General features: G+C 41.1%; 1 protein-coding gene across 6 annotated transcripts in view; it reads left to right on the forward strand.

The window, feature by feature from the left end:
• ARMH3 (armadillo like helical domain containing 3) overlaps window positions 1-27536 on the forward strand; it is a 127365-nt gene that overhangs the window by 31727 nt on the left and 68102 nt on the right. For all 6 annotated transcript variants that reach the window (XM_027721688.2, XM_027721696.2, XM_027721705.2 and 3 more), the window contains 8 exons: window positions 1781-1839; window positions 3182-3247; window positions 4330-4399; window positions 5909-5969; window positions 8823-8911; window positions 23461-23543; window positions 24067-24193; window positions 26667-26742. In XM_027721688.2, the coding sequence (XP_027577489.1) occupies window positions 1781-1839; window positions 3182-3247; window positions 4330-4399; window positions 5909-5969; window positions 8823-8911; window positions 23461-23543; window positions 24067-24193; window positions 26667-26742 (631 nt within the window). The remainder of the gene's footprint in view (window positions 1-1780; window positions 1840-3181; window positions 3248-4329; window positions 4400-5908; window positions 5970-8822; window positions 8912-23460; window positions 23544-24066; window positions 24194-26666; window positions 26743-27536) is intronic.

Here is a 27536-nt window from a genome sequence, read left to right on the forward strand (position 1 = left end):
AGAGGCAGCCGCCTTGGGAGAAACAAAACCTCTGTGTCATTTTTTTCCCATTGGTGAAGCAGGGTTTATAGTGATACACCTCCCCTTAGAAAGTGGCTTGCTTTGTTCCTTTAGTGAAGGATGCTGTGAAATACAAAGTGTCTGTGCAAGGAGCTGCTTGCAGTTGCCCCATTGCTGCTGAAAATGGCGTGATGTTCACAGAGCGTCGGCAGGAGGCAGAGTACTTGGTGTGAAACGAGCCTTTACAGCATAATCCCCAGAGAGAGAAGTGGTAGCAGCACCTACAGAAATATACAGGGAGGCCTTACAATATGAATATAATAAGACTCTTGTGCATCAGTATTATTTGAGGCCATTTCTCCTGCTTTGCTGGAGTACAAGACTTTATAACATTTTAGCTGAGGTAAGAAAATAGGAGAGACATTTAACTTTTCCATTCCAAAATTCCTCTTCATCTTACTTAGTGCAGCAAGATGAAATCAGCATACTTCAGGGCATATCTTGTTATAAATATCTGTCCCTCAGCAGCATAGTAAAGAAAACAAGGCATCAAACTAGACAGAGCAGCTAGTTAAGCCCATTCTATCTATTTTTATAGATTACCATATACACACCAGCTAGCAAAGTGTTTGTAGAAGTCATCTGCAAAGATGCAAGGAGTTTGGCTGTCTCCTGGTTTATATGAAAGTGGGTCTCATGTTTCCATCTTCTCCAAGTTTAAGGCAGATGCCTGGGATGTTTAGTAGTCTTATGCTTTAGAAAAGCTGTTGGAGGTCTCAGGAATGTGCAATTTTAAGCTTCCTCAGGATTTGGTTATAGGTATGTTGTTGTTGTTGGGTTCTGTTTGTTTTTGTGGGTTTGGGGGTGTGTAGTGTGAGCGGTTTGTTTTTTAGAACAAAGATTTTTAAATGAGCTTGATTGGACAGTGCCTTCAGCAACCTGGTCTTACCTGGCCCTGTTTTTATAAAAGATTGAACCAGAGGCTTGTTCCATCCTGTGGTCCTCTATGACTATATGTATCTTGAGGGTTTTTTATATTCAAGGTTAAAATTGAGAGAGGAGAGTTTTAAATAATCCAAGTAAAAATTGCATTCTTCTGCCTTAGTCCCTCTCTATTAGTGAGTCTTTCAGCCCTCCAATTGTCATTCAGGGCCAAAGCTGCTTGAAAGTGTAGGATGAATAAGAAGTTGTTGGAACATGATCAGTGTGAAACTCTTTTGGCTTAAAATGCTAAGTCTTTGCAGACTTCCTCCTTTCATAGTTTTGCACAGAGCAAAGTAGGTCGTGTCTCTCAGTATTGGGGTTAAAACTTGGAACTTTGAGCATAATGTCAGGAGTCATTCTGCTACACCGTGCTGTGTGTCTGACAAAGCTTTGCCGCTTGTTTCATAACCTACAGCAAAGGTGATGTTTTTCTTTCCATCCTGTCAAAGAGAGGGAACAATGTGTCTCTGCTGTGACAGAAAGACAGGGACTAACCCCAGTATTTAGAGTATCTGTGGAAGTAAAACTGAATGAGGTTGGAAGCCCAGCGGATAGTTACAGTGCTGTTGGAGGTTCAAATCTGAAACTTTTGCTCTTGGTGCAGACTGTGGGGTGGGATTTAGTGGACAGGCTGGAGGGTGAATGCCTAATGGGAATAGACTATTAAATATCACAGAGGAAGTAGGAGTATGAATTATCTCCAAGCTGGGCTTTTCTTTTGCTGCAACAGCTCGCTCTCTCTTTAGCCTTGCTAGGCTTGTGTGGCTCACAGAGGACTTGTTTTTCTTCTTTGCAGATGAGCACCGGCTGCACAGTGGCAAGCTGTGCCTGATCATCCTGACATGCATAGCAGAGGTAAGTTTCTTGTGTGAAGCTGCTCAGCAGATGGTGTGTTACAGGGCTCTATCTACCTGCCTCTGGTGGAGCAGGAGTTTAATATCCACAATGGAACTGAGTGGTTAGGACCTCAGGCACTTAATGTTTTGCTAATAAACCTGGTACAGTACTGTTAAAGTTGACTCGAAACTTGAAAATTGGCTAACCCAAATAAGATTATCCAACTCCCAAGAATGAAGAGAAAAAAGTGAACCTAAGCCTTTTCTCTCTTAGTTGTCAAGTGACCTTGTGATGTGGCTTTTAGATGAGTAATGTGCTAATGGCTTTCAGCGCTGTGCTGTTCATGGTAAACACAGGCTATGCCATATCCCTTCTGCTGAAGAAGGGTAGAAGTCTGAAAGAAAGTCACATGGCTGTAGGTCCCTACAAGGAAAACAAGTAGCAATTGTGATAGTAGGGTGAGAAAGCAGCATCACAGAGCTAGGTCAGCAGTCCTGGCAGAATGTGGTCCTGTCTCATGGGAAGTATATACTCATGGTCTGACTGATGTCCTGAATGGTGATTGTGTTTGCATGGCATTTGCATTTTGCTTGCTTGCAAATAAAGACCTTTCCTTCTTAACAAAGAATGAAAAGGTGTAATGTTGATAGCAGGGCAAGGATTCTGAAGTAATGTTTCTTCAGGGTACAGCCTGAAAGTTAATCATCTACATTTTAAATTTTTCTAATTAAATGGGTTTGGCACTTTTTCTTCAGGTGGATGCATAGATAACACAAGATAAGAAATTCTGTTTCTCCATAACAAGGGCATGTTTTGGTTCTGGTATTAAGGGAGGTTATATTTATTACCCATCCTGACCATGCATTATCTGGAGAAGTCTCTTTAATGTAGAGATGGTCTTGGAATGAGCTTTGCCTGAGAGGTGGAACATCTGCTAGTACTGCAGTAACTTCTGGCATGATGGGTCCATTAAAATGCCAATTTAAACCTTCATCCACATAGTCACAGAAACTGGTGTGCTGGAGAACCACCTTCATATATTATACATCTGGAGCACTTGTTGAACTCTTGACATAGTGGTGTGTGCAGTCCAGAGTTTGAATGAGCAGAAGAGGAGAATGGAAAATAAATTGCTAACAAAACAAGCAGTAGTTCAGGCTTTAGTTAAAGTGGAATTGGGATCAGGAGGGGTTTACTTTTGTGTGACTGGAAACATAGGTGGGGGCAAGAAGTTACAGATATCTTTTTAACTTTATAGTTATATGTTGGGAGTATTACACTGAAACACCTGTGATTTGAGAGGCAACTGTAAGATGCTGGGCTGTTCACACTTCCTCCCTCTTCTTGCCCTTTTCAATAGGATCAGTATGCTAATGCTTTTCTTCATGATGACAACATGAATTTTCGTGTAAACCTACATAGAATGGTGAGTCTTTTCTTCTAGATTGTTTTCTCTTTGGGATGCAAACTGAGAGGATTTGAGACCCTGTATGTTGGAAACTGTGTCACAGACATCTAACCTAGATTGCTAAGGCATGTAGAAATACTGTGAGAAATGCAGTAGTTGGGGAATGATTTTGAAATTGCTCTCAGAATGTCTCTTCAAAGAACAAAGAGCTGGTTGCCCTGTCAGTGAATTCAGAGGCCTGTGTAGCTGAGGAGGAGCTGCGTATTATGAGATCTCTGAGGAAATCAGTGGCAGAGGGAATGTTCTGCCTTAATCTTCAGCAAGCATGAGCCCTCATGTGATATATAATAGCCAGCTGGAATTACACTGAGTGCTCTCATTTGGCTTATGCTTCATCCTGAAGGTGATTTCTTCTCACCTTCAGGGAGGAAAGTATTTTTTCCAGAGCTTTTTCCTATAGATATCTGTGGGGGCAGTGTCATTACCTGGCTCATGAAGCTCTGTAGTTACAAGTAGCTTGAATGGTTATGCTAACTTGATGCATTCTGTCTTTGTTATACTGGCAAATTCCACCTTATCTGACAGTGAAACAGCACTTAAAATTGTCACTAATCCAGGACAGAAACAAACATCTTACTTTATAGTGAGCATACTTCAAGGATGCCAGTCCTTACCACTTAACAACAAACTTGCCATCTAGTTAGCCTTTCTGGTCTATTACAATAAACACCAAAGCCACTGAATAATGCACACACTGTTAAGAATGCCAATCAGACTTCTGGGTCAGGAACAAATCAGTATGTTAACCAAGGGGGAGGAATTGCTGTGTGATTTGTTTTTGTCTTGTGGTGTTCACACCCTCCCCCAGTATAACAGGGCCCTCCAGTTACACAGCTAGAGAAACAAAACCCCAGTATGGAAAAGCAGGCGCAATTTTGCTCCAGCCACGGCCTTTAGGATTAATATAGGTAAGACAGCAGTTGGAGAAAAGGACAAAGGGAAGCCTGTGCTGATGATACTACTTGCTTGAAAAATACAGTAATACACAGACTGTCACTTCAGGCTTCTGCTGATTTCTTTTCATCTTTGTGTGTTTGAAGCCGATGAGACATCGTAAGAAAGCAGCAGACAAGAACCTGCCCTGCCGCCCGCTGGTGTGTGCTGTGCTCGGTGAGTATTGTCACAGTACCTGTGTGCTTGTGGTTCCCAAGGCACCTCTTGTTGTGCAGTAGAAATATGAGGTTTGTGGCTTAAGTGGAGGGGTGGATGGACTTAAAAGGAGGACAGTTACATACTAAAGATGTTTCCAACAATGGAATGTCCATCTCCATACCATACATGGCTGCTTCACAGACAATTTAAATCCAAGATTGCAGCTCTGTAGCAAGAAATCCTATATATATTCACAGTAAGCTTTCCAGAAGCCAGTTGGCCCCTTTGATATGAGCTAGTAACAACAGGGAGGACAGCTCATTAATAAATTCAGTTTTAGGTGAGTGTGGTAACAATTAGCCCTAAGTACTTTGTAGGTGATATGAGGATGGCAAACCTATGGAAAGGACATATTTGTGAATGTGTTTGCTGGGTATTTAGCCTTTTCTGGGTAAAAAACCAATAGGATGTCAGTAGCTAGGATTGGTTTTGCCTGCGGATATGGCGGCATCGTTAAAAGCTTTTCATACAACACATGATTAAATTGTGGCTCTCGTTACTGTGGGGGCCAAAAGAATAAATGCGTTCAGAAATGGATGAAGCCTGGATCCCTGAATGACTCTTAAGCAGGATGGTATGGAAGCAGTCTTAGACTTCCAGCATTTTCAAAGACGTGCTTGTTGAAGCCAAGACACAATAGCTGCATGAAGAGCATTTCTAGACTTATCAGATCTTATGCACTCTTTCTCTAGACTGTTTTTAGTCACTGTTGAGTCATACTGCTGGGCTATAAGTGCCCTGGGAGGTTACAGCTCACAATTGTTACCACTGGCATGGGATAAGCATTTTTTGCTGAAGTTGTGTTGAGCACACACACATTCGATTATCATTTATTAGCTGAACCATCATAATTTATCTCTTTCAGTTGTATTTCTATATTCTTTGCCTCTTATCCTCACACTGGGAGCCCTTAAATGGGCAGCCCATTCTCCTTTTTTCTTTTTTCCCCCCCCCGAATTAATCTTAAGCAGAAGCCTAGCCTATGTTGAGATCAAACTAGCTTTACTTCAGAATTTGTTTTAAGGAAGAATAGGTGTTATCTACAATGTCTCTTTAAGTAAACTTCTAGGTTGTCCATTGTTTCTTGCAAGAATAATTTTCTAAAGTTTGCTTCTTAATGGAGTTTTCCATTAGCGACAAGGCTTGAAATGCGAGAGCAATTCTAAACATCAGAATTCATTGTATAGTCTTTATTTGACTCTTAGTGGGGGAAAGTATATGGGGAAGCAGTGCCTCAAAGCAAAAGGATACAGTATGTACCGTCAGTTTGCAGTAGTTTCTTTTCTAATTCTAGAGGATGTCCAATGCTCTTTAAAACAAACAAACAAACAAGTGAAATTCCTCTCATCTAAGCAGGACTGTTGTCTGGTAGAGGTAGGTAGGTGGGGCAGTTTGATTTCCTCATAGTCTACGAGATGTTACCAGTAGCCAGCTCAATACTTACTTAATCATTTTCTTTTTTGTCAGATTTGATGGTGGAATTCATTGTAACACACATGATGAAAGAATTTCCTATGGATCTCTATGTGTAAGTGTTGTGGGGTAACTCACTGTGATTTCATTTGAAGTTTGAATTCGGGTGGAATTCTGCTCACAGAGCGATCTTCCTGCTGAAATAACGCTGTGGCTGGTGGGGAGCAGGATGGCGTTTCATGAACTCTTCCAGTAACTTTTTCTAAAATCCTCTGTGTGCCAGAAAATTGAAAGTGAAATGAATTTCTACCTTTCAGACTGTTTTCCTAATCTACTTGATCTAACACAAAGAGCTTTTCAGTCTAAAAGAAGTTTCATAACACAAAGTCATTGCAAGAATCCCCACTTCCCAGAAGATGAATCTTGGTCTAGAAACAGAAAAGACAGTTTTAAAAACCCAAGGATGACTGATGTGAGGCCTGGAAGGCAATGTGGAGAGGAAGAGAGGTTTAAGCCTGAAATAGCTTACAAGGGGTAAAACTGAGCAATGGGCAAAAGGAGACAAGAGGACAGAGCTACTCATGAGCATTCCATGTGTCCCACGGGGGCCCCTCAAATGCTTTTGTGCTGCTTTAGCCCGGAGGGCAGAAATAGGATTTAGGCAGATTGTTGGCTTTGCTCTGACTGTTTGTACAAGTGCTGAATTTCCCCAAGGCGTGAACAGCACTATATTCTGTAGAAAAGATAAAGACACATAGGATGTTTTCCCTTAAGGTAACTTTTCACCATGTTCTGATTTTGCCCACATAACCCTGCAATTACAGTGCCTTTTCAAAGGTTGTATAGTTCAGTTGACTTTGTGAGAAATGTTTTTTTTAATGACAGTTTCAGAATTAGTTGTAGATGGGTATAATGCACTGGAGTTTCACAACAAAGGTGTGAACTGCTTGGGCTCAGAAGTAATGTCACATCCAGAAACTCCATGAGACTAAAAACAATGAGTAGTAGCAACCACCAGTGGACATCTGTATCCATTCATTTTGGCATGTTTGTGCAGTCCTTTCACTATGCTCCTGTCTGAAACCATCCCATAGCAGACACAGTTATTGCAGACAAAGTGGGTGTTCTGAATGCACAAGTAGTGTCATACTTCTCTGCAGTACGTTTAAAAGGTGACAACATAAAGCTGCTCAAGGGCGGGCATATTAATATTTAAAAGAGAAATCCAGATTGCTTAGAGTAAGGGTGCTTTTTGTCCATTATATGTATTATGAATCCTCAGCATAAAACTAAAAAACAGAAATACCCCACCGGGATGGATGTCTTCATAACTAAAGCAGTTTCACAACTAAAGCAGTGTAGTTTGGGAGTCTAGGCAGGGGTACTAGGACTATTATGCCCCTTCTAATCCCTTTCTGTCTGTGCCTTGATTTCACAGTAGCTGTATGCTACTGTGTACAATCACAAGGTTTCAGTGATGAGATGTGTATGCAGATTATTTTGCATTAACAGCTATTGTTATTATAAAGAAACGTTTTAGCCATTAGCAGATTCTCTCTGGTCAGCGTCTTAAATAGAGTTCTGCTTTTTTTTTCTTGTAGAGGCCAATTTTAGACTTACAGCCAAGCAAATATGTAGGTGAAAAGGTGCTGGGCATTGTCTGGTACCAGTAACATCAGAAATAGGAGGTCTCTTCCCAGAGTGATTACTGTTCCTGATCTGAAGACAGCTGTCTATCCTAGCTGGTTTGCTTCCTTTTCTTGGTTGAATTTATGAGAATGCTATTTGAAATACAGCACTTACTGTGATGCTCAGCGATTATAGATGGGGTTACTTTTGTTCATTCAAAGTTAGTTTTAGTTCTTACCTCACTGTGGTATTTTTGGGATCATCTAAAGGTCTGAAAAGAATAAGATACACCTTCTGCATATTTTTTTCTACAGCCTTATTTTTAAAGCCTGCTGTTGAACTCTTCACACCATTTTGAATAAATTCCTTGCAAATTTCTAGGATTTGATTTCTCTATGTTTATCTGATGTGTAGTGTCTTTCATCAATGTCTTTTCAGAAAGATGTTCACATTAATGAGATGTTTTTGACAAATAAGAATTTGGGGAAAAAGGAATTTTTCTTTTTAGAAGCCTTCCTTCTATTTTTTCTAAATGTTAATAACTAAAAATAGCCTAACCTAAGAAATTGAAATTTGTATAAATTTTTTGTCTTGTCTGTAATGATAGCTAATGATAGAGAATTTACTCATTATACTGTATATTTAGTTCTGATATTATTTGTGAAGAATGTTTGTGCACCTGAAAGTTTGTATGAGTGCTAGATGCTATAGAGACCTACAGGATTATTTAGAGACTTGCCAAGTACACTGGCTGTGTTGGGGGATTCCAGAGCTTGTATGTGTAGTGCTTCATCATTCCAAAGCTCCACCTAAATTACTTTTTAAGGAGACTGGAAAAATGAATACAAATATCTATCTTTTTTTTTTAAAAATGTAATTAAACCACACACCTCAGTCAAACTAAAAATCCTGTAGTTTTTTTGACACTCTTACTTCCTTTAGCCTCATCATTTGGGCCAAAGAAACTGAGAAACTCCACTGTGTCCAGATTTTACAATAACATGCAGTATCTCATACATATGGAGCCTACAAGTAACTCATTTTGTAGAGCTTATGAGACTCTCAGGTAAGGGTAGCAAAGAGTGGAAAGTGTTAATTAAACAATGAATATGCATTTGTGTTCAGTCCAATCCTGTTGAGCTTAAACTGACATACAGGCCCCTTTCTTTCATTTTGTCTGATTCTTTTTTCATTCCCTTTAGGAGCTCAAAGCCACAAGTCCCATCCTCCTCTGATAGTCTTTGAGTTTCTCTGCTGCTGATTTCGGAGACATTTCCAGGTTTGATGTAGAATTCCTGGAAAATGCAATGTCATTAATCCTTTACCCTCTCTTTTCCAGACGGTGCATTCAGATTGTGCACAAGCTGCTGTGCTACCAGAAGAAATGCAGAGTGAGACTTCATTACACCTGGAGGGAGCTCTGGTCAGGTACTTTGCATCTGCAGTGACAGTCAAATAGGAAAAGCCCAGAGCAGTGGCTGTTTGGTGGCTGTGACTGCTTGTTCCGTTGCTACAGGGTTAAACAGCAAGCAGCAGTTCTGTTAAAGCATCTTTATTTTGCTTCTCAGTTGCTACATGCAAATTGCCTCTTTTGGAAAGCCAGTTCATTATCATAATGGTAGCTAATTTACTTTCTTGTCTGGCCATGATCACCATGGTATCCAAATGTCTTTGTTTTTCTGTTTCATTACCTGAGTCCCTGTTCACCTGATTAGAGAAAGGGAGTAATGTTTTATGGAGTAGTGTTTCTCTCAGGTATTTGTGAGTAGAAGGAAAACAGGCTCTTGGGTAAAGGGAGATGGACCTTGCTTTTCCTTTTTACTGTCAGAGCTGCATACACATAGAGTAGTGTGTGCAGCCCCTTCTGAAGAGAGCAGCTTAGAAATGTCACTGTGAGGGAAGAGAGGCTTTTAACTCTGACCTTTGATTTGATGGTAGGTAAGTCTGTTTCATGCCACTTGTATCCAGAGATAGATAAATATTACAGGGTTTGACATAATCTACTGGACATAGCTTTGTAGGACTCTGACATGATGCAGTTATTGCGTGGGAGGTCTGAGGAAGGGAGTAGCAGAATGGATGATGAGACCTAACAGACGTTTTTGGTGGTTAGGGTGTGTGCTTCTGTTCTTATCTAGCAAGCAGTGAAGTAGCTCAGCTAGGAAAGTACAGTTAATCCCCTTGCTGTTGTGGCTTAAACAAGAGCTTTATGAAAATTCAGGGGAACATGGCCCTAATTGTGTATTCCTGGAGCTGTGCTCGAGACCTAGGATCCGTGACTTGCCTGGTGTAACGCAACTCCCATCAGAAATTTGGGAGAGGAGGCTTTTGAAAAAGACAGTGATGAGTGGTTTGTGAAGCTGTTCTAAGTTAACACTGAGTACTTACCTTCAGTAGCCTTCCCCAGCTAGGTTGTAGGTACAGAGAAATGAACGGACAATCTGAGTCACTTTCATTTATTAAATTTTCACTTTGTGTGACATGTGGCCCATTCAGACTGTCTAAATTATTCCTGCAGAAGGTGAAACGGGTGCCACTAATTAAGGGATTACTAATTTCTTTTCAGTTGTTTTCATCAGAGCAGAGCCCCTAGAGGCATGGCTGCAGTGTAGTGCCAGTAAGGAGAAGTGTGTGTACAGTGTGGATGTCTTTTGTGAATAGAAACTGCATCTGATAGCATGTGTGATATCCTCTCTAGTTACCAGTGAACCAGAGCCATTTCTGTTTGGCCAGGCTGGGCTGGATCTTTCCTACACACTGGCAGTATGGAAGTTTCAAATATAACACCTTTTTGCTTGAAGGTATTGTTCCACAGTTCAGCACACTTTTAGGCATCTTTCAGTCCTTAATTTTACCTATTTATGGGGGGAAAAAAATAAAAATCCTTGCTGCATGCTGAGATTCAGTATCTTGGGATATTCTTGTTAGCTGTCTCTAATTAAATAGTGTTTGTATAGTGCTTTGGAAACGTAAAGGGCCTCAGAAGTGTTGAGTACTGCACATGCTTTGAAAGCAAAGCAGTAATGTAAAAACCACTCAGGTTGATCAGGTTTCTGTGAAGGACCTGGAATGTCTGCACACCTGATGTAACTGAAGAGCTTCGTGTGTACTATGGATTTCTGTGTGTTTTAGGGAGATCCTCTCATGTGGGAGTAAACTACCATAAGAATATTTCAAAAAAAGTTTTTATAGGGAGTTGAGGTGAACAGAGAGATTCTTTAGTAGCTGCCAGGTGGTTTATACAGACTGGGAGGCCCTGGACAGAATGGTACATACACCTGTAAAAGGGCACATCCTGGCTGCTCCAGATGTGCTTCTAGAGTGCTGTATGTTGCAGAGTAAACACTAATTGCCAGCCCTATCTTGAGATCTATTTCATAATTAACTCTTATCCTTGTCAGGGTTGCTCTTTGATTACCCAGAATGCTGCTGCCTTTGATGTGAAAGAATGGCTATTTCTATGGTCTTGATCTAAGTTACAGAAAATTTCAAACCAGAGCACAGGGACTTGCGAATTAATTTCTATCCTTTATATGACCATTGGGTTTTTATTTTGGATTGAGGAATTAGTTATAACTGGATGAACAACTAAAAGAACAGCTGTTCACTCTAAGGTCTAAGATCTCATGTTGCCCCATCAGGTGTGCTTTACAGAAGGTCTTCAAGCCTACACTTGTCTTCTAGAATGACAAGGTGTGTGATGAGTGAAGCAATGCCCCTGTGGTGCAGTTTGGATAATAGCAATGGAGGCCCCTCGAACAGGACTGAGTGGAACAAAGAAGCTGGAGGGAACTGGTGTAAGGAAGTATTGAAAGAAAGGCAGGGAGTTCTACCTGGCACGTAAAAGAAGGAGAGTTTTTTCAAGCAGAAAATTGAGTGGGAGAAGAAGACAAAGAGACTAGTGTGGGGTAGGTAGTCAGTATAAGGTGCGGAGGAACTGAGATAAAGGTTGTAGGTGGAAGCGGTAGCAATGTATGGAGCCTTCTGTTCACTTGCCAATTCTAATGTTAGCTAGTCTCTAATTAAGGAAAGCCACTCGTGTGTCATCTGATTGATTGATGCTCTTCCTTTGTGAGTGCTTTGTCTTCAGTATGGAAGGCCAGCAGCACTTCGAGAAAGTTTCTGCATTTACTTTTCTGATATTAAGTTGCAGTGATGGCAGAGAAAAGCAGTAGAGCCAGGTGTTTGGCATCTCTCAGGACACATATAAGGCTTTTTATGTAGTCTGTAATACTTTATACTTTTTTGGATATGCCACTATGTGGCATATTGTTTACATATGATCTTATTTCTGTTGAACTTCCTTTTGCAGCATCTGAGCTTAAAGAGGAACAATATTGTTAGTCTTTGGATGTGATCCAGCCTTAGCTCCTTTATTAGAATAATTTTTTCATATTAAGTCAAGGGGCCAGGACTATGGCACTTAAAGCAGCGAAGTCTCTAGCTGTGCAGACCAGATGACCAAGAATGTTTAGCTGACAGAGAAAGATGCAGGAATTTGAGAGCTGGAAGCAGGACTGACAGAAAGGAAAATCTGTGGGTGGCAGAAGTTGTGTGTATAAGCTGACTTTAGCTATAAGTAGTGTGAAAATAAATACCAGATCACTAGTGGAGCTAAATTCCAGAATATCTAAAAAGGAATGCTGGAAAGTAAAAAGCAGTTGTACTTTGATTAGCCTATGAAACTGATTGGCAAGTGCATTTACTGATAGGTAGACCAGACATTTAGATCCAGACATGTCTGTTGATTTGGATTCTTCTTTATTAGCCCTTTTCAGCAGACTATTCACTTCAGTTCCACCATCTGTGATTAGTGTGCAGCTGTATGAGCACTGTAGAAAACATTCAGGTTTTTCATCTGTGACAGTGCACCATTGCTGGTGACTAGCCTGGAAATTTGACCAAGGTCAGAAACTTTAAGGGGGTATGTTTGTGTTGACCCATTCCCTTGCAGACATTTTGGCCAATTGGAAATCTCCTGGACAGTTATGCCAGGTACCTTATACTTTTTAAACACTGATTTACTGCATGTCAAGTGTAAGGTACTTTATATAGCTGATAAGGAAACTTGACTTGGTAACAGCCAGTTCCCTGCTCTCAGAAATAGCCCGTTATGCCCAATGTTTTTGGGCTAGTTTGTACAGCACTTGAGTGATGGATGGTGCTATATATATGTTGTTGTTGTTGTCAAGCATGTATAAGCTATGCCAAAAGAGTTTTCATGAGTCATTTAAGCTTTTTATATAAAAAGACCTCATTTCTACAACTCCTCCCACCTCAAAATTAGCAATGCTTGAGCAATTCACTCTGAGCTTAGGGGGTGCAGGTAACTTCTTTGCAGTTGCTATGGTTCACTTAAAGCAAAACCCATGTTTAAAGAAACAGAAAAGCAATTCTAATATAGACTTATAATAGCAAGACTAGAGCATAGAAAAAATCTTAAACATAATGATGAATAATAGTGAAATTGCATTCAATTGCCCTAATAAATAGCTAAGTAGGATTAAAAGTGGGCTTGCCATTAGTAAGTATTGAAGGTGAATATCCAAATCATTTTAACATGTTATAGTTCCTTATCTTCTAGCTTAGTTAATTTGATAGATGCAGAATGCACTATTAGTAAAGGTGCTTCAAATATGTAGCACTATCAAGAAGTTAATTTTTCTTCTTTTTCAGTTTAGAATTATCAAAGTAGAGTTTTGCAATGCTACTATACAAAATTACTTTTTCCTTTTTGTAGACTCTTCAGATCTTTCTGTCAGGTTCTGTGTTTATAACATGAGGGTAATATTGCTTTCAAAATGTTTTTGGGTGAATACTAAAGAGGTAAAAGGTTCCTCTGTAGAACATTTTAAAATAAGCAATTTTTTGGGGGGAGTAGAACCTCACCCTCACACAACTTGAAGTATATATAACTCTCTTGCCCTTATGCAGTGCATATTTAAAGTGGTATTGCTTAGTCACTTTTCAGTCACAGAAATAATAAAGCAATATTGATTATTGATAGTAATTGTTATCTCTGCCATTTCTGGTTCTAAGCGGTTGATCAGGTCTACTTCATTTATGTTGCTGAACTGGAAATCAGGTGATGTGTCTCACGTTCATCTCTAATACCGCCGTCACTGTCACATTCTGCAGCAGCTACCTGGCAAGGGAAGCTTGTCTTGCAGCTCTTGTGGAGGCAGGATTTATATACTGATGTACCAGACAGTCTAGTTCACTAGTAAAGTGCCTGATCACTAGATGCCGTGAGAGTTTGCAAGATCGTAGAGCTTGATCATTAACAATGACTTAAAAGATTTTAGGGAAAAGACTTAAAAATATAAAATTTGACCTTCTTACAAACTTGCAGAATGTCTTTCATGGCTTTAAAAAATGCTGCCAAGGTTCAGGATTCAACAGTGCTGTCTTGTGCATGCTTGTGAAGTCTTTGAGGTTCAGAGGAAGCAGTCATGACTCAGCTGATGGTATAGATAAGGCTGCTGTGTTAATTTCCGTGCAATGAGGAATTCTCTAATGTTCTAACAAAGAAAGAAATGTCCTTAAGCTTTGAAGGATGTTGAAGCATAAGAGAATGGTCTCTTCAGCACAGCATCTTCAAAGGTAACTAATAAAGATCATGCGTAGGAATAGCGTAGAAGAAATAGGGTGCTTGTGTGTTAAGTGTAAAATGCTTTCATAAAATGAAATCTAGGGTGAGTACAAAGAACATCTGTTTGTTAAATGGTTCTACTTGAAGAATAGAACTTTCTCTACTTTGGAAAGAGAAAGAAGTAAATATATGAGACTTGACCTTTCAAATACCTTCCTGCAGAAATGCATTCTGACTTCACTGCACTGCTTGTAAACTGTAAAGAGACCTATGGAACAAATGCTAGAGTTTGAATGTCTTTGTAGGTCAACACATTCTACCTAATTCAGGCTTTACCTGGTGCTCACCTTCTCATTTCTCCATGCCTTTTGAAGTGAGAGGCTGGCCCAACTTTTCAGAGTGCACATCAGAATCTCCATGTGACTGAGAGCTCCCAGCCATGAGCCATATGCCGTGCTGGAGATTTGGGATCTCATGAACCCTTTGAGTACAAGGTGATGCTGGCTTTTTAGAGTGCCACCTGACTGAGGGATGGGGCTGGAAGTGGGAAGGATGGGCTCTCTCTGCTGTTCCCAGTGGTAGTGGCAGCACCAGGAACTGAGGAAGGAAGAAGCAAGAATAGTGTTCAGGCTGGTTAAAGATGCAAGGGGAATGGGAGTTCTGAGTTAATGGAAAGGGGAGGTCTTTAGAGGTGGAAAGGATCTTGACCTGGGAGGATGGAGAGTCTAAGGTGAAAGGGAGGTTATAGTGGCTTAGGAGGAATAGTCCCTCCCTGAATACAGGAGGGACTGGGTAGAGTGAGATCTGGGATTAGAGCATTAGGGAGGCTGGCAGGTGTTACTGGGTAGAAGCTCGGTGTTAGAAATCATTGCATGATACAAAGAGGGAGTTGTTCATCACTTTTAACTTTCAGGGATGGAACTAATATCCTTTTTCTATTCTCTTATTTGAATGACTTGCTAGGACCATTCCTTGGTTTAGGAAACTGAGGAATGAGAGCTGGCATCTAGCTTAGTTGTGTATCCTAGGTATCTATAATCTATGGTATGCTTGAAAGAGGAAAGAATCTTTTCTTCTCAGAATGATGTTTTGACAGTTTCAGATGTGCTTATGGCTTCTTTCTGTGTCAAGAAGGACTAGACACGACTTCACAGGTCTCATTAGCACCCTGAGGGCAGAGATGCTTACGTCTAGGATTGCAAAAAACAGCGAGGTCTTTTAGTATTCTGATGAACTGAATCATTAAGTTGAAGTTTTTGAATTAGTGTTTGTTTTTTAAGTGCCTCAGTAGATCAGTATAAAAATTGTGATTAAGTAGCATTTTATGCAATGTCCTTGCCTATGGCAGCTTACCTGCCCTTTACTTGTAGATGGGTGACCAGCAAGCTTTATATCCTCTTCCTTGTCTTTGGAACTGAAAGAAAATAGATAATGTTGACCAGCTATTTAATAGGAAGCCCAACAGGTTTACAAACGCTTGCGCTTGTTGACTTTAGTGAAGTTTCTGAGGATGTGGATTAATTCTGAAAACCTGTTGGAAAGAATATAGTTTCTCACATAAACTAAAGGCTGTAACTGTTATGAGCCATGGAATATGTAGTGGGAATTAGCAGTCCTTAGAGGGTCCTTTTTTCTTTACTCCTAGGAGTGCTGATGCTTGGAACATGTGGTCCTGTGTTAGCACAAGGTTGGTGCAACTGTTATTCCTGTTACCTATTTCAATGAATTTAGGAAAGGAATGACACTGAAAGGTAGTTTTCTAAAATAATTTTTGTTTGTAGTTGTGGTGTGTGTTGTGGGTTGATATTCATCGATTTATTTAATTTGTGCTCCTGGCAGCACTCCCATGTTGCCCCAGAAAACCCCAGTCCCATCTTACAAAGCCCACTTGCAGACAGAAGCATATGTGAAGGTCAGAAGGAAGACTGCAAACATCTGCTTGTAGTCTTCTGCTGCCATTCTCACCCGATGGGCCAATTTCATGTTAACCTTTCCACATTACCTTCTTCAGCCAAAGCTAGAATATTTCTGTGGTAAGAGCACACAGCCATTTGGTGAAATGTCCCAGTATAAATCTCTTGAAGAAGATTGTGTAAGAAATGCAAAACCTCAGTGAATTTCTTGTAAAAGAGAATGTTCTAAATTCCCTGCATGTGTCATTTTTGGGAAGCATCTGTTTTTACTTAAATCTTGGTGTTCTGTTACTTAATTCTAGTTACCTTTAGTAATGTTAACATATTTTAATACTGATGATAAAGAGCTTTGCCCTGGTAGCTGGTGGATAGAAAAAGAATAATACAAGAATTTGTGGCTGTTATTGGTCACCTGGCAAGAGTGAGGATGGGAATTCATCCACAGAGGCTTGCTCAGATGAGCACAAAGGGAATTTAGTCATTTGCGTGGACAGAAGTCTAGCAAGCTTTTGGTCATCCTGCCTCAGCCTGGCAGGTCTCATCCAGATATATTGCTCTGTCCTGCAAATTACTTTTAAAATAAAGTTAGCAAACGCTGGAGAATTTGATTGTGAATCCCTAACAGTTTGCAGATCGTAGGAGATAGTGTGAAAATTTCTCCTGGGAAACGATCCCATTGATGATAAAGTGTTACAGTCAGCTGTTCGCAGCCCTTTCTTTGTATGCATGGAGGGGTTGCAGCATTCAGAATGCAGTGATTTATCCCTGCCCTCTTTTTGTGTTCAAACAGAAGCACTCCTGGCTTCCTTACCTTGCTGTCTTTCCATGTTCTCACACAATGTTTCTGCTTTTTCTTCCGATTGTCCTCCTTTTCTGTTTTAAAACCCTGTGCAAAAATGTGCAACCTTAACTCCCAAGACTACTGTTTAACTAACAGTGTGAACCTACACTGTCAGGCAAAACAGAACTGAGCTCAATACTTCCCCTTTTCTCTAAAGAGGAATGAAGTTTGTGGGTGTTATTTTTTATTTTTAATAAAAAAAGCATATTGTTCATCTGAGCTTTAGCTTAAGTTGGAAAATTTGCATTCTTTCTTATTGCTAGCTGGATTGCCATCAAGCAGCATTTGGCATCAGCAATCAGCATTTCCATTAAGCTTGCAATTTTCACACTGTTGGCTCCATTTAGGTGGGAACAGTGAGTACCGGGGATGGGGGCTATAGAAAGAAAGTAAAGGGTTGGAAGTGAAGTGGCCTGCTCGACTGATCCTGGGAGTGGTGGGTTATGCCAGCATGTGCTCCAGCCCTCTGGCAAGCTGTTGATTCTCATTTATAAAACAGGCTGCTTCCATGCTTGTACCCTGAGAGTCATGGGGAGAAGAGGGAACAGCTGCAGAGTGCTGGTGCTGTTGATGGGGAGCCTGCCAGTAGCCAGCTGCTTTCTGCCACAGAAGCCTGGAGGAGGAACCTGGGGCAGTGGCTGTGGCAGCAAGCAGGGGGGCAGCGCGGCTGTGGTTGGAGGAGTGTCCAGCCAGGTAATTGTTGCAGGGGGGTGCTGGGTGCTCCCTCCTGATCAGAGCAGAGGGAAGGAGCTGAAGCATGTTGACTGGTGATGTTGGCAGAGCTTTCATTGCTTCCTCTGCTCCCCCGAGTGGGGACTGCAGCATTGGTGCAACAGTCTTGTTTTCTAGCGCTTTGGCTGATTGACAGGAAGCTGCAAGTGCTGTCAGTGAGTAATTGGTTCAGTTGTCCAAGAATGCTGGGATAGTTTGTGCCTCAGGGAGTTCTGGTGCATTAGTTTGTAACAGCAATGTAACTATTTCTTGGACACGCTTCCTATTCCTACAGCTCTATCTGGAAATTACCTCTGTTGGTTCTTTCCTGTCAAACCCAATCTGTAGATACTCATCTCCTGCTGAATTTGTTTTGATCACTGTTCTGCTGAGTGCCTGCCAGTGCTGAATGTGGCCAGATCTGCACCTTTTAACACTCTGGTCATCTCAGAATGTTGTATTTGAGCCTTTTGCTGCCCTAATTCTGAATTGCCTTTCAGTTACAGCATTTACTACAGGTGATTAGTCTGTGCTGGGGTTTCTTCTCACAGCTGCACATTGGGCTATATGGTTATCCTAGCTTAGCCCTTGTGACTTCCAGTGTGGAACAAGAGAGTGGACTGGTCTGTTTTGAGAATTCGTTATTTCCATATTTTGTGCTGTAGTCTCTCTCATGTAAGGAAATCATGCTGTATTTTGGAATCTGGAAGAGCATTATGAGAAAGAATTGTTTGGCCTATTACTTCTCAACAGGCATTTGATGTTGACCAGTTAGAGACAGAGCACTGTACATAGGTGAACCTTTCATCTGGCCAGGTACAGCCAGGGCTCTTCTTGTTGCTCTTGATGTTTCCAGTGCTGTTGCAGGCAGAGTAGTCCGGTTTTCTCTTTTATGTTGGAGGAATTGAAGTACAGAAAGACCAGTGCTGCTTCCTGAAGAATTGAATCCACTTTCTTCTCAGTTCCAATCTAGTGCACTAAGCCTTAGCAGATCTGGCTTGCCATGTGCTACAATGAGTGGAATGGACCTTGCCTTCAGAGTATGTACATGTGAACAGGCTGGCTATGGGAGGTCCAGGGTGGTTACTGTGCTGCTGGGGCACTCATAGGCAGATGATTTCTTTGTGGCATCGAAGTGTTGCCCAGATGTCATTATCAGCTGCCTTTTAGTGACATGTGGGTGGAGAGCCTCCTAAAGGTGTTGAGACACGTAGAGGAGGACACTGAATATACTATTGGTACAATGGTAATTTCCAGAGAGAATGGGAAAATCACTGTTCTTCCCAGTGTACCCTGCAAGTTGAAGGGTAGAAAACTGGAGGATTTTAGTAGAACACAGGATCCTGCTAATGGATGTTATACTGCAGCTGAGGAACCCTCGCATCTCTCTTTCTCCCTTTCTCCTTTGTTGAGAGCCATTATATGCACCATTAGAAGATTTTTGACCTGTAAGCGCAGCAGATGCGGTGACAGAGGCCTCCATGCTGTGCTGAACCCATCCAGGCTCTCATTGATGTGTGTCTCAGGGCTGTTCTCTTCTGCTCTGTTGTGTAATAACACATCAGAGCCTTCTGATGCTCCTGGCAGAATCTGTGCTACATTCTGATTTGCCCAAGGGATGGTACTACTACTTTTTTTTATTCTTAATCTACCTCCACAGTCCTGTTGCATTACACATGATTCAAAGAGTGAATACTGAGACACTAAATTAAATGAAAACTTTGCATGAATCCCAGTTTGGCTGGGGCTGGATATACTTCTGTTTGAAACAAGGTTTACAGGGCGAGAAGGTAAGTCTGCTATAGGAATAGGAATAGGGGAAGGAGTGAGTGAAGGGCATCTGTCCTTAACTGGAATTACCTCCTTTCTGGTAGAAGAGGAGATTCTGGCTACCCACAGTCTTCTCACAGAGGATTGGCTTGAAGAAGGGCAGCAAATAACTGAGCGGAAGTACTGCTGCTCCTTGGCAGACAGACTGGCCACAAGAGCTGATAAGGGAAAGTGTCTGTCTTCAAAAGCAGCTGTGCAGTGGAGGAGCTAAGAGCCTCTTTCTCTGCAGTCACTTCAATTTAAAAAGCAAAGAGAGTATCTGTAAAAGCTGGTGATGTTGCTTTTCATCCTTTGGCTATAATAATCCTTTGGAGAGAAAATTGCCTAAAAACCAACCTGTATGTTTTACACCACTTTCACAGACAGCCAGTCACATGACTCTGTGTCCACTCACCATGCTTTTCTACTTGGTTTTGAGGCTATAAATGTAGGTGTTCAAAGCTGTGTTCTCTTCTTATTGATTTAAGAAGCATAGTCAGTGTGCTCAAAATGAGGAACTTGCATGAAAATACTGGTGGCTGCTTGTTTAGTTTAGATACAGCCTCCTGCTTTTGTTGCCAAAGAATTTCTAGTGACAGTGTTGTATTGTGAAATTATGGATGTTTCGAGGCTCACCATAGTGGGTCTATTGGGTCCTACCGAGAGATACCAAAGACAGGTATCTATAAGGGGAAAAAAAAAAAAGACTCTAGAGGCTATTGCAAAAATGGTGCTGTTTTCCAGTTCATGCTGAAATAGATGTCATGCCCAAACTATCCATCACTGTTAATCTTGGATTTGGGATAAGGTGGCTGAGCCCAAGCAAGGGTCACAGTGCTGTCAGCTGCTGTGCAGCTGAGAGACTGAACGGCTCCTCTGTTGTGGAAAAAAAAAAAAAAGGATAATTTCCTGGCTGGTGTGAGAGGGTAGCCTGCAGATGGGCTATAAGAGGCAAACAGTTGATTGCAGCAGAGAAAAAGTGACACATCTGGTTTGGCTTCAGGTTGCTCAGGAATAGTAGCATCAGTGCTCTGTTGGAGCTCAAGGGCAGAGGGGTTTTCAGCCAGTTGGACCTTTTCTCTAATAGTTCATTTTATGTGTGTAATTGTTGCTGAAACGCACTGGGCACATGAAGCTGGATCTAAAAGTTGTTGATCCTGAAAACTCCAGGGCATAGCTGTCCTCATTTTCAGTATAGAGTCTGCCTTAGAAGCAAACTACAGAGACACAGGAAAGAGATTTAAGGGTTCATGTTCCACAGTGATCCTGTTCCTTAGAGCCACTTCAGCACAGGCTGCTGCAGAATGTGCTGGTGTGGAAACAGATTGGTTGCTCTTTTAGTATTGATATAGTGCATATCCTAATTAGGAACACTGCAACTTTTTTAGGAATGTGTGGTTTCCAAACAGTTGGATAAATTTATCTGTATAGTGCACACAGTGTCTGTAAACCTGGTGGGTTAGTTCTTCTCACCAGGCTCTGAGTGCAGCACTGAGTTTCCTCTTCATGTGAAGGCACAGCCCTCTCCTTCCTAGTTCTTAGGGAAGGACCAGCACAGATCAACTGTGAGCAGTGCAGTTCAGGTATAAAGATTTATTTCAAGCTATGGTAATCACTTGTCTTCTTTCTAACTGGAGCAGGAAAATGAAACATAAGCGAATTCTTCACAACAGAAGAATTCTTCTCCTTTTATTGTTGTCGGTGCAAGTACTTCAGAAATACTGCAATAGGCAGTTGTAGGGTGCTTTTCCTTGTCATTTGGTCAGTGCTTATGCTCTAGACAAATACACTTGTTCTTTTAAAAATAGTGTCTCCCTATCGGGGGCATCTTTCATGTTGACTGTGTTTGGATGTTCAGCGGCTTCTCGTCACACTGTGCAATCACCTGCTACAAAGGCCGTTCAGCAGGGCTCTGTTGGGAGAGCAAGAGGCAAAGAAACGAACAAAAGACTTCACACCACTTGTTATAGGAAATCCAGAGCTCTGCTACTCTGCTTCCAGAAGCCCAAGGTGCTGTTTGTTAAACAGCCCCACCTGGTCACAAGCTGTGGCCGTGTGGACTTGCGGGGCTGGGAGAGAGGTAAAGTTATGCTTGTAACTGTGAAATGGGGAGACAGTCGATGAGCTGCTGTGACAGAGATGCAGGGCAGCTGTCTGCAGTCCAAGGCACTGACTGCAGGAGACTCTACTTTTTTGCTGTGGAGGCTTGGTTACCTTGGCAACCTGTTTTTAGCTGGATCTCTGCTCCGGTGGAGAGCCCATCTGTACCTGCTACTTCTTTGTTTTGAAATAGCTATTTTACAGAAAAATAACTGACAGGAGTTATTTCTAGAGCTAGTGTATTGTGGAATCTGGTTTCTGCTTTTGGTCTCAGGAGTTTGTCTGATGATGAGGTGATAATGGTGTGGGGAGTTCTGTGGCTGGATTGAATAGGTGTTAATATATCTGCTTCGTGGTGGGCCGCTGTTGTGGAAGGGAGAGATGTTATTGCTGATGGTTAAATCATGGAAGAGCTCTGAAAGATAAATCACTTGCATATCTGGAGTTTGCAGAGAACTTTGTTCATTCTGGTTTGCAGTTCAGCATCAGCCACCCGCTGGTAGATTAAACTGAGGTGATTCTGTCTGTGATGAGTAAATAGCCACCCTGGACCTGTAGGCTTCTGTTTTGGGGGCATGTATAAGCTTTTGATACTCGTGGTAAACTTCTAATATTGGAAAACAGAGGTTGCAGGACTGCATTCAGAATCTTACAATTTTGTTTGATTCAAGATCTGACCACTCTCTTCACATCTGTCTTTATACTGTAGGTTTTTTGGTTTTACCTTTTGTGAATACTTTCTAATCCTGAAGGGGGCGGATATCTAAAATTTACCCTAATCTCATTCCTGTTCCTTGTGTGTGTTCTCCTTCTCTTACACAGCCTGTACCTTTGGGCTGAAAGGAATGGTCTGTTCTGCATTTGCTGTGGAGTTCTCCCAAACCAGAACTGATTTTCTCACAGGTTACTGGGTAGTGTGTGACACTTGTGTAGTGGTGGGGGAAAAAGCAGATTAACAAATTCTACTCATACCTGTAAGAAATTGGAGTAATACCTGGTGTTGTTCTGCTAGATGCAGTTACCAATTAGTAGATAATAAAGAACTTCTTAAAAAAAGTGTATATAGCACTCGATCTTGACTTTGCAGGACATCTGAAGTCAGATATTTCAAGTCTTGAAATCTGTTGACTTCAGAGCAGAGAGTACATTAAGAACCTGTTCTAGGCAGGCATCAACTTTCAGTCCTGAGCAGCTATAATGCTGAAGAAGAGAAAATAGTTTTCTCTTCTAAAAATTTCAGCTAGAAACAAGAAGATAAAGAACTTTGCCTTTTATTCAAGCACATGGAATGCGATTGTTTATTGTAAAGTCGACTTGATTAAAGCATTTTTAGTGAACCTTTTTGTTAATTATCAGTCTTACTAACTGCTTTTGGGTGGTTACAGCAGGAGGTTTTGTTGTTTCATTATTTAAGATGAGCGTGAACCAGATCTGTAGTCTCTACCGCACAGCCCCAGATAACTGACACAGTAAAGTACTACATTCTTCCTTTTACCGGTGCAGCAGCATTGACACAGAGCTACAGAAAAGCTGTGCTGTGGGGTTTTTGTTACTTTTTTAAAAAACTCTTATGTATCAACAAGAGTGACAGTTTGGGGCTGACTATGCATACATCATGGTGGCGATATATGAAACAGAAACGAGACAGTCAGATTCTCCAACCTGAGAACTCACTCCAGGATCTAGCAGACAGAGAAAGCTCCATGAACTAAGCTAACAAGAGACTTTGCTTGAGCCTGAGCGGATTTGATTGGGAAGTCAGTGAAATAGAATAAAGGTGGGGTGGTAAAATAGCTGTCACTTACCTGTCCAGCAGAGTATTTTAGCCACAAAAACCACTGCCAACCCCTACAAGTAAATTGATAATTTCCAATAAATTATGAGGATAATTTCTGTAGCTGGCGTTTAGGCTAGTTTACACCTGATAATGTACATGCATCTGTATTTAAGTGATTTGTTGAAAATAGCTTTGTTTTTTTATATTATTTTAAAACTACTTATTTTCTCCTAGCCTTGATCAACTTGTTAAAGTTCCTCATGTCTAATGAGACTGTGTTACTGGCCAAGCACAACATCTTCACCCTTGCTCTTATGGTGAGTACACAAAAATCCTCTTATTTTTAACAACTTAATAGTGAATGAATTTTAAGAAAGAATTATAATGCTGAAAGGATTCCAGAAAGGATTTCTGGCCTATGAAGGAGATATGAGAAGATGACCACAAAGCAGAGGGATATTATTGTGTTTGGTTTTGCTAGGTGTTTGGAAAGGGCAGTGCTTGGACTCACTGTAGGGTCTGCTCACTGAAATAAAGAAATCTATGTGAGGAAGGGCCTAATTTAATTTTCCAGATTTGACAATACTGTTTCTTCTTCTGTGTCCCTCTGTATGCAAAAAAGAAACATGTTTTTCTAGCCCCAGATAAAATAGTATTTAAGTGTCTTGTCTGTCTCTTCTGTACTACAAAGAAAATAATAGATAAAGCAATGAAGTAGTGTAATACTGTCTGCTGCAATTGTGAGCTATTTCTTTGAAGGTTTGGGACGTGGTTTGTATTGTTTCTGTTGCAGAATAGATTTGGGCTAAATATTCTTGTAACTTCTTTTCACTTGTCTAGGTTGTGAACCTATTCAACATGTTCATCACTTACGGAGACACCTTCCTCCCCACTCCCAGCAGCTATGATGAGCTGTATTATGAAATCATTCGGATGCATCAGAATTTTGACAACCTTTATTCCATGGGTGAGTACCTCCTGACTTGTCAGGACTGCTGCTGACTGGAAGTGAGGGTGGTGGAGGAGGGACATTTGTGTCTGGTGTTTTCAGTCCACCTGCTTCTGATGTGTGCCTTACTGACTGGACATGTTTTGTGTAGTAGGACATGTTTAGTAAATTAAGAATTGAGGAACTGAGAGAAGGATAAACTAGTTAAAGGGATAAGGTTTTTTTTAAGTCAGAAAAAAATAGAAGCAGACTCCTTGCCTCTGTATCAGTCACTTACTGTGGTTGGAGATATAAATTTGTTGTCAAAACAGAGTATGTGGTATGTCATGCATTTTCACGTAGTTTGCCTATACTATATTCAACAATTTCCAGTCATGCTGCCAAACCAGCCAATACAGAGAAACACTCAATGCAAATAAGAATTTGGAAAAGAATTCGAGAAACTTATAGCAAAAAGCTTGCAGTGCTAAGCAAATCACATCTACTACACTCATTGCCAAAATAACCAAGAAAACAGCCCTCACAAACCTGCTTGCAGTGACAAGTGAATCAGTGGACTGAAGAATGTGCCCACTGGCAAAACAGGGAGAAACTGCCATCCTTCAAGGAGAGGCAGACATGCTGGAATGCTACCAAGTGACACCCAGCAGGGAAAAGACAAACAAAGAAGAGCAAGGGATGCATGGAGCTTAACGAGGCAGCTTAACCAGGCAGCTTAACACAGGAGCCTGTGGCCCAGGGGAGCTGCAGCAGCACTGGTGTAGTGTCTGCATACTTGAATCTATGAAGAAAAGGAATATAGCTGTATTCTTTGTTTGCTTTATTCTAGAAAGACTTTTTTTCCATTCACCCCCTGCTTCCTTCTCAGTGTGATCACCCAGTGAAAAACAGGAGTCAATATAAGCAAAAAAGGGGAGTTAAAGGACAGACAATTGGCCACAACACTCTTCTGACATGGGGGAGAACCATGCTCACCCATATAAAAGTAGCTGAATACCCCCTGTAACTGCAAGCAGAAATGAACTGCTCTTTTATATAAATTTCCTACAGTTTTCAGCCATTACATAAGAGATCACTTGGCCGTTGTTATGCCCTCTGAGTGCATAAGATTTTTTGCTAACCCATTTCTTACTCTCAAGAATTGTAGCTATTAAGATTTTTTCAAACCCATCCCCTGTGGAAGCTGAAGGCAAGTGGATAGGAGAATAACATACTCATATAGTTCCTCGGTTGGGTTGCAGAAGGCACACCTAACTTGTTGAAACAGTTTGTCACATGAATGTTTCCATCCTGCTACCTAGAGCAAACCCTTTTGAATTACTGTTGGAGATACCTGAATGGAAACCCTCTCTGAATACATTACTTCAGATATTCAAAAACAGTACCTACTGTTTGACAGCATCATGTTATTTGGAGCTGACATCTTTTATCTGCAGATGACGTGTAATGGTAGACTAGGAAGTGAGAAGGTAGCACTGTCTCCAGCTGGTGAAAGCCACTAGGTGTCCTGACAGCTTCCTTTTGCTTGTCGGCCTGTCTCTGAGACTACAGCGACCCTTCTGTCCCTTGACCTTGGGGCATTTGTTAGCACAGCTTATGGATTCACTTGTAGCATCCATGTTTCTAGATGATCCTAAATTCAGATGATGAGCTGTTCCTTCACTTCTGAGTTGATGGTGAACCATTCTTGTGGAATCTAATTTCCAGAAAACTCTGTATGTACAAATACATAGAAAATTCCCCTTTATTCAGGCAATATGGAAATTAATCCGAACATCTGTTACAAGATCTGTTATTGTTTTGATGCATACCAAGAGATGTGCAGGTAACTACCACCGTAGAAACACTGCATATTTTGACCTAAATAAATATTTTTTGTACTCTGGCAGAAAAGAATTGGATTCCCAGAAGTTCTTCCTGTTGCAGAATGTTTTCAGATCTGCTCTTAAGTCTGTCAGAGGCCATCTGTGCAACAGAACACCACCCTTGTTCCTACAGGGAGTGTTTTGTCCTAGGCTGGTGTTTAATTCCGCTTTGCAGTTCTGGATAAATTGAAATGTAAAGAATCCATCATTGCTGGAGAGAGTTCAATCTTCAGGAGGTAGTCTAGCTCCAATGGAATCTTGCATAAATGGAAGCTGGAGGACAACAGAATGTGGAATAATAGTTATTCAGACATGGGTCACTGCCCTGTTTCTGGGGGAAATGAACTGTATATATGGTGATGAAAGCAGGACCTGGGTTCTTCTGTCCCCTCTGCTTCCTGTCTCGGAGTCATTATTTTGTTCTGTTCACCTCTTCCATGTTCCTTATGTTCTTAGATGGGCTTTGAAGGGAATATCTGCCCTGGATCACAGGTCATCTTGAAGAAGACCTTTGTTTTGATGTGATTCCTGGACTTCCATCTCGCCAAAGCAGATTTTTTTTTCCTGTTTTAAATTAGAAAATTGCCAGTCCTGTGCCAGCACTGTTAACTGTCTTCTCCTTTCAGTTCTAAGGCTGTCTACCAATGCTGGTCAGTGGAAAGAGCCTGCAAGCAAGGTGACCCATGCATTAGTCAATATTAGGTAAGGAGTACAAGTTAGTAACCATTTTGAAGATTGTATCCTGTGCAACTACATTTTTATCATGATTCTTTCACATTTGTTTTAATAAGTTTGGGGTTGAATTTATTCTCTTTGTTGGGCTAAATTGTTCCTCTAAACAGGGTCTACTGGGATAAAGAGAGTATCACCAGGGTTTGATTGTCCTCTCTAATAATTCTCTCGGCTCTTCTGTTGACTGAGCGCTTTCAATGCATGGCACAAACTGTAATGAATTAATTCTCACAGCATTTTTGTGAGAAATTTTACAGTAGGGAACAATGCTGTGCTGAAAGAGCAGTTGTGGACCTAATGGATTTCTGTAGCGTGATTCTATTGCAATTCCGTGAAGCTGTGGAGGGGACTATAAATCAGCTCTAACAAGCAGATTCGAGGCCTGTTAACATTGCAGGATATTGTGTGTTTAAAAGTGATTATTTAAGGACATTTCAGTGTTCTCTTAAGTCTCTTTGTCCTGTTCAAGGGCAGAAGTTATGCTTTACTTGTAAGGCTAAAGAGTGTAAATCTAGGTGTGTACTCTTTCACAATGGCAATAATTTATTTTCCTGGCGCCTGAAGCAGCTAGTACTGACCAAGCTGAGTATTGGGCAAGAGGATCATGGATCTGATTGATTGGAAAATGAAAGAATGTTGAGAGAGAGTATTTACTGCTTAACTCTGGCTTGTAAACAAATCATAAAAGATGTAAGTATTTATACTGAAAAAATATCTGTCCATCACTTCCCTGGTCATCCCAGACACTTGGTGTCTGCAACACC

Source organism: Pipra filicauda, unplaced genomic scaffold (assembly GCF_003945595.2).
Source record: "Pipra filicauda isolate LSUMZ 115617 unplaced genomic scaffold, ASM394559v2 scaffold390_size662804_pilon, whole genome shotgun sequence".
Classification (NCBI taxonomy): Eukaryota; Metazoa; Chordata; class Aves; order Passeriformes; family Pipridae; genus Pipra; species Pipra filicauda.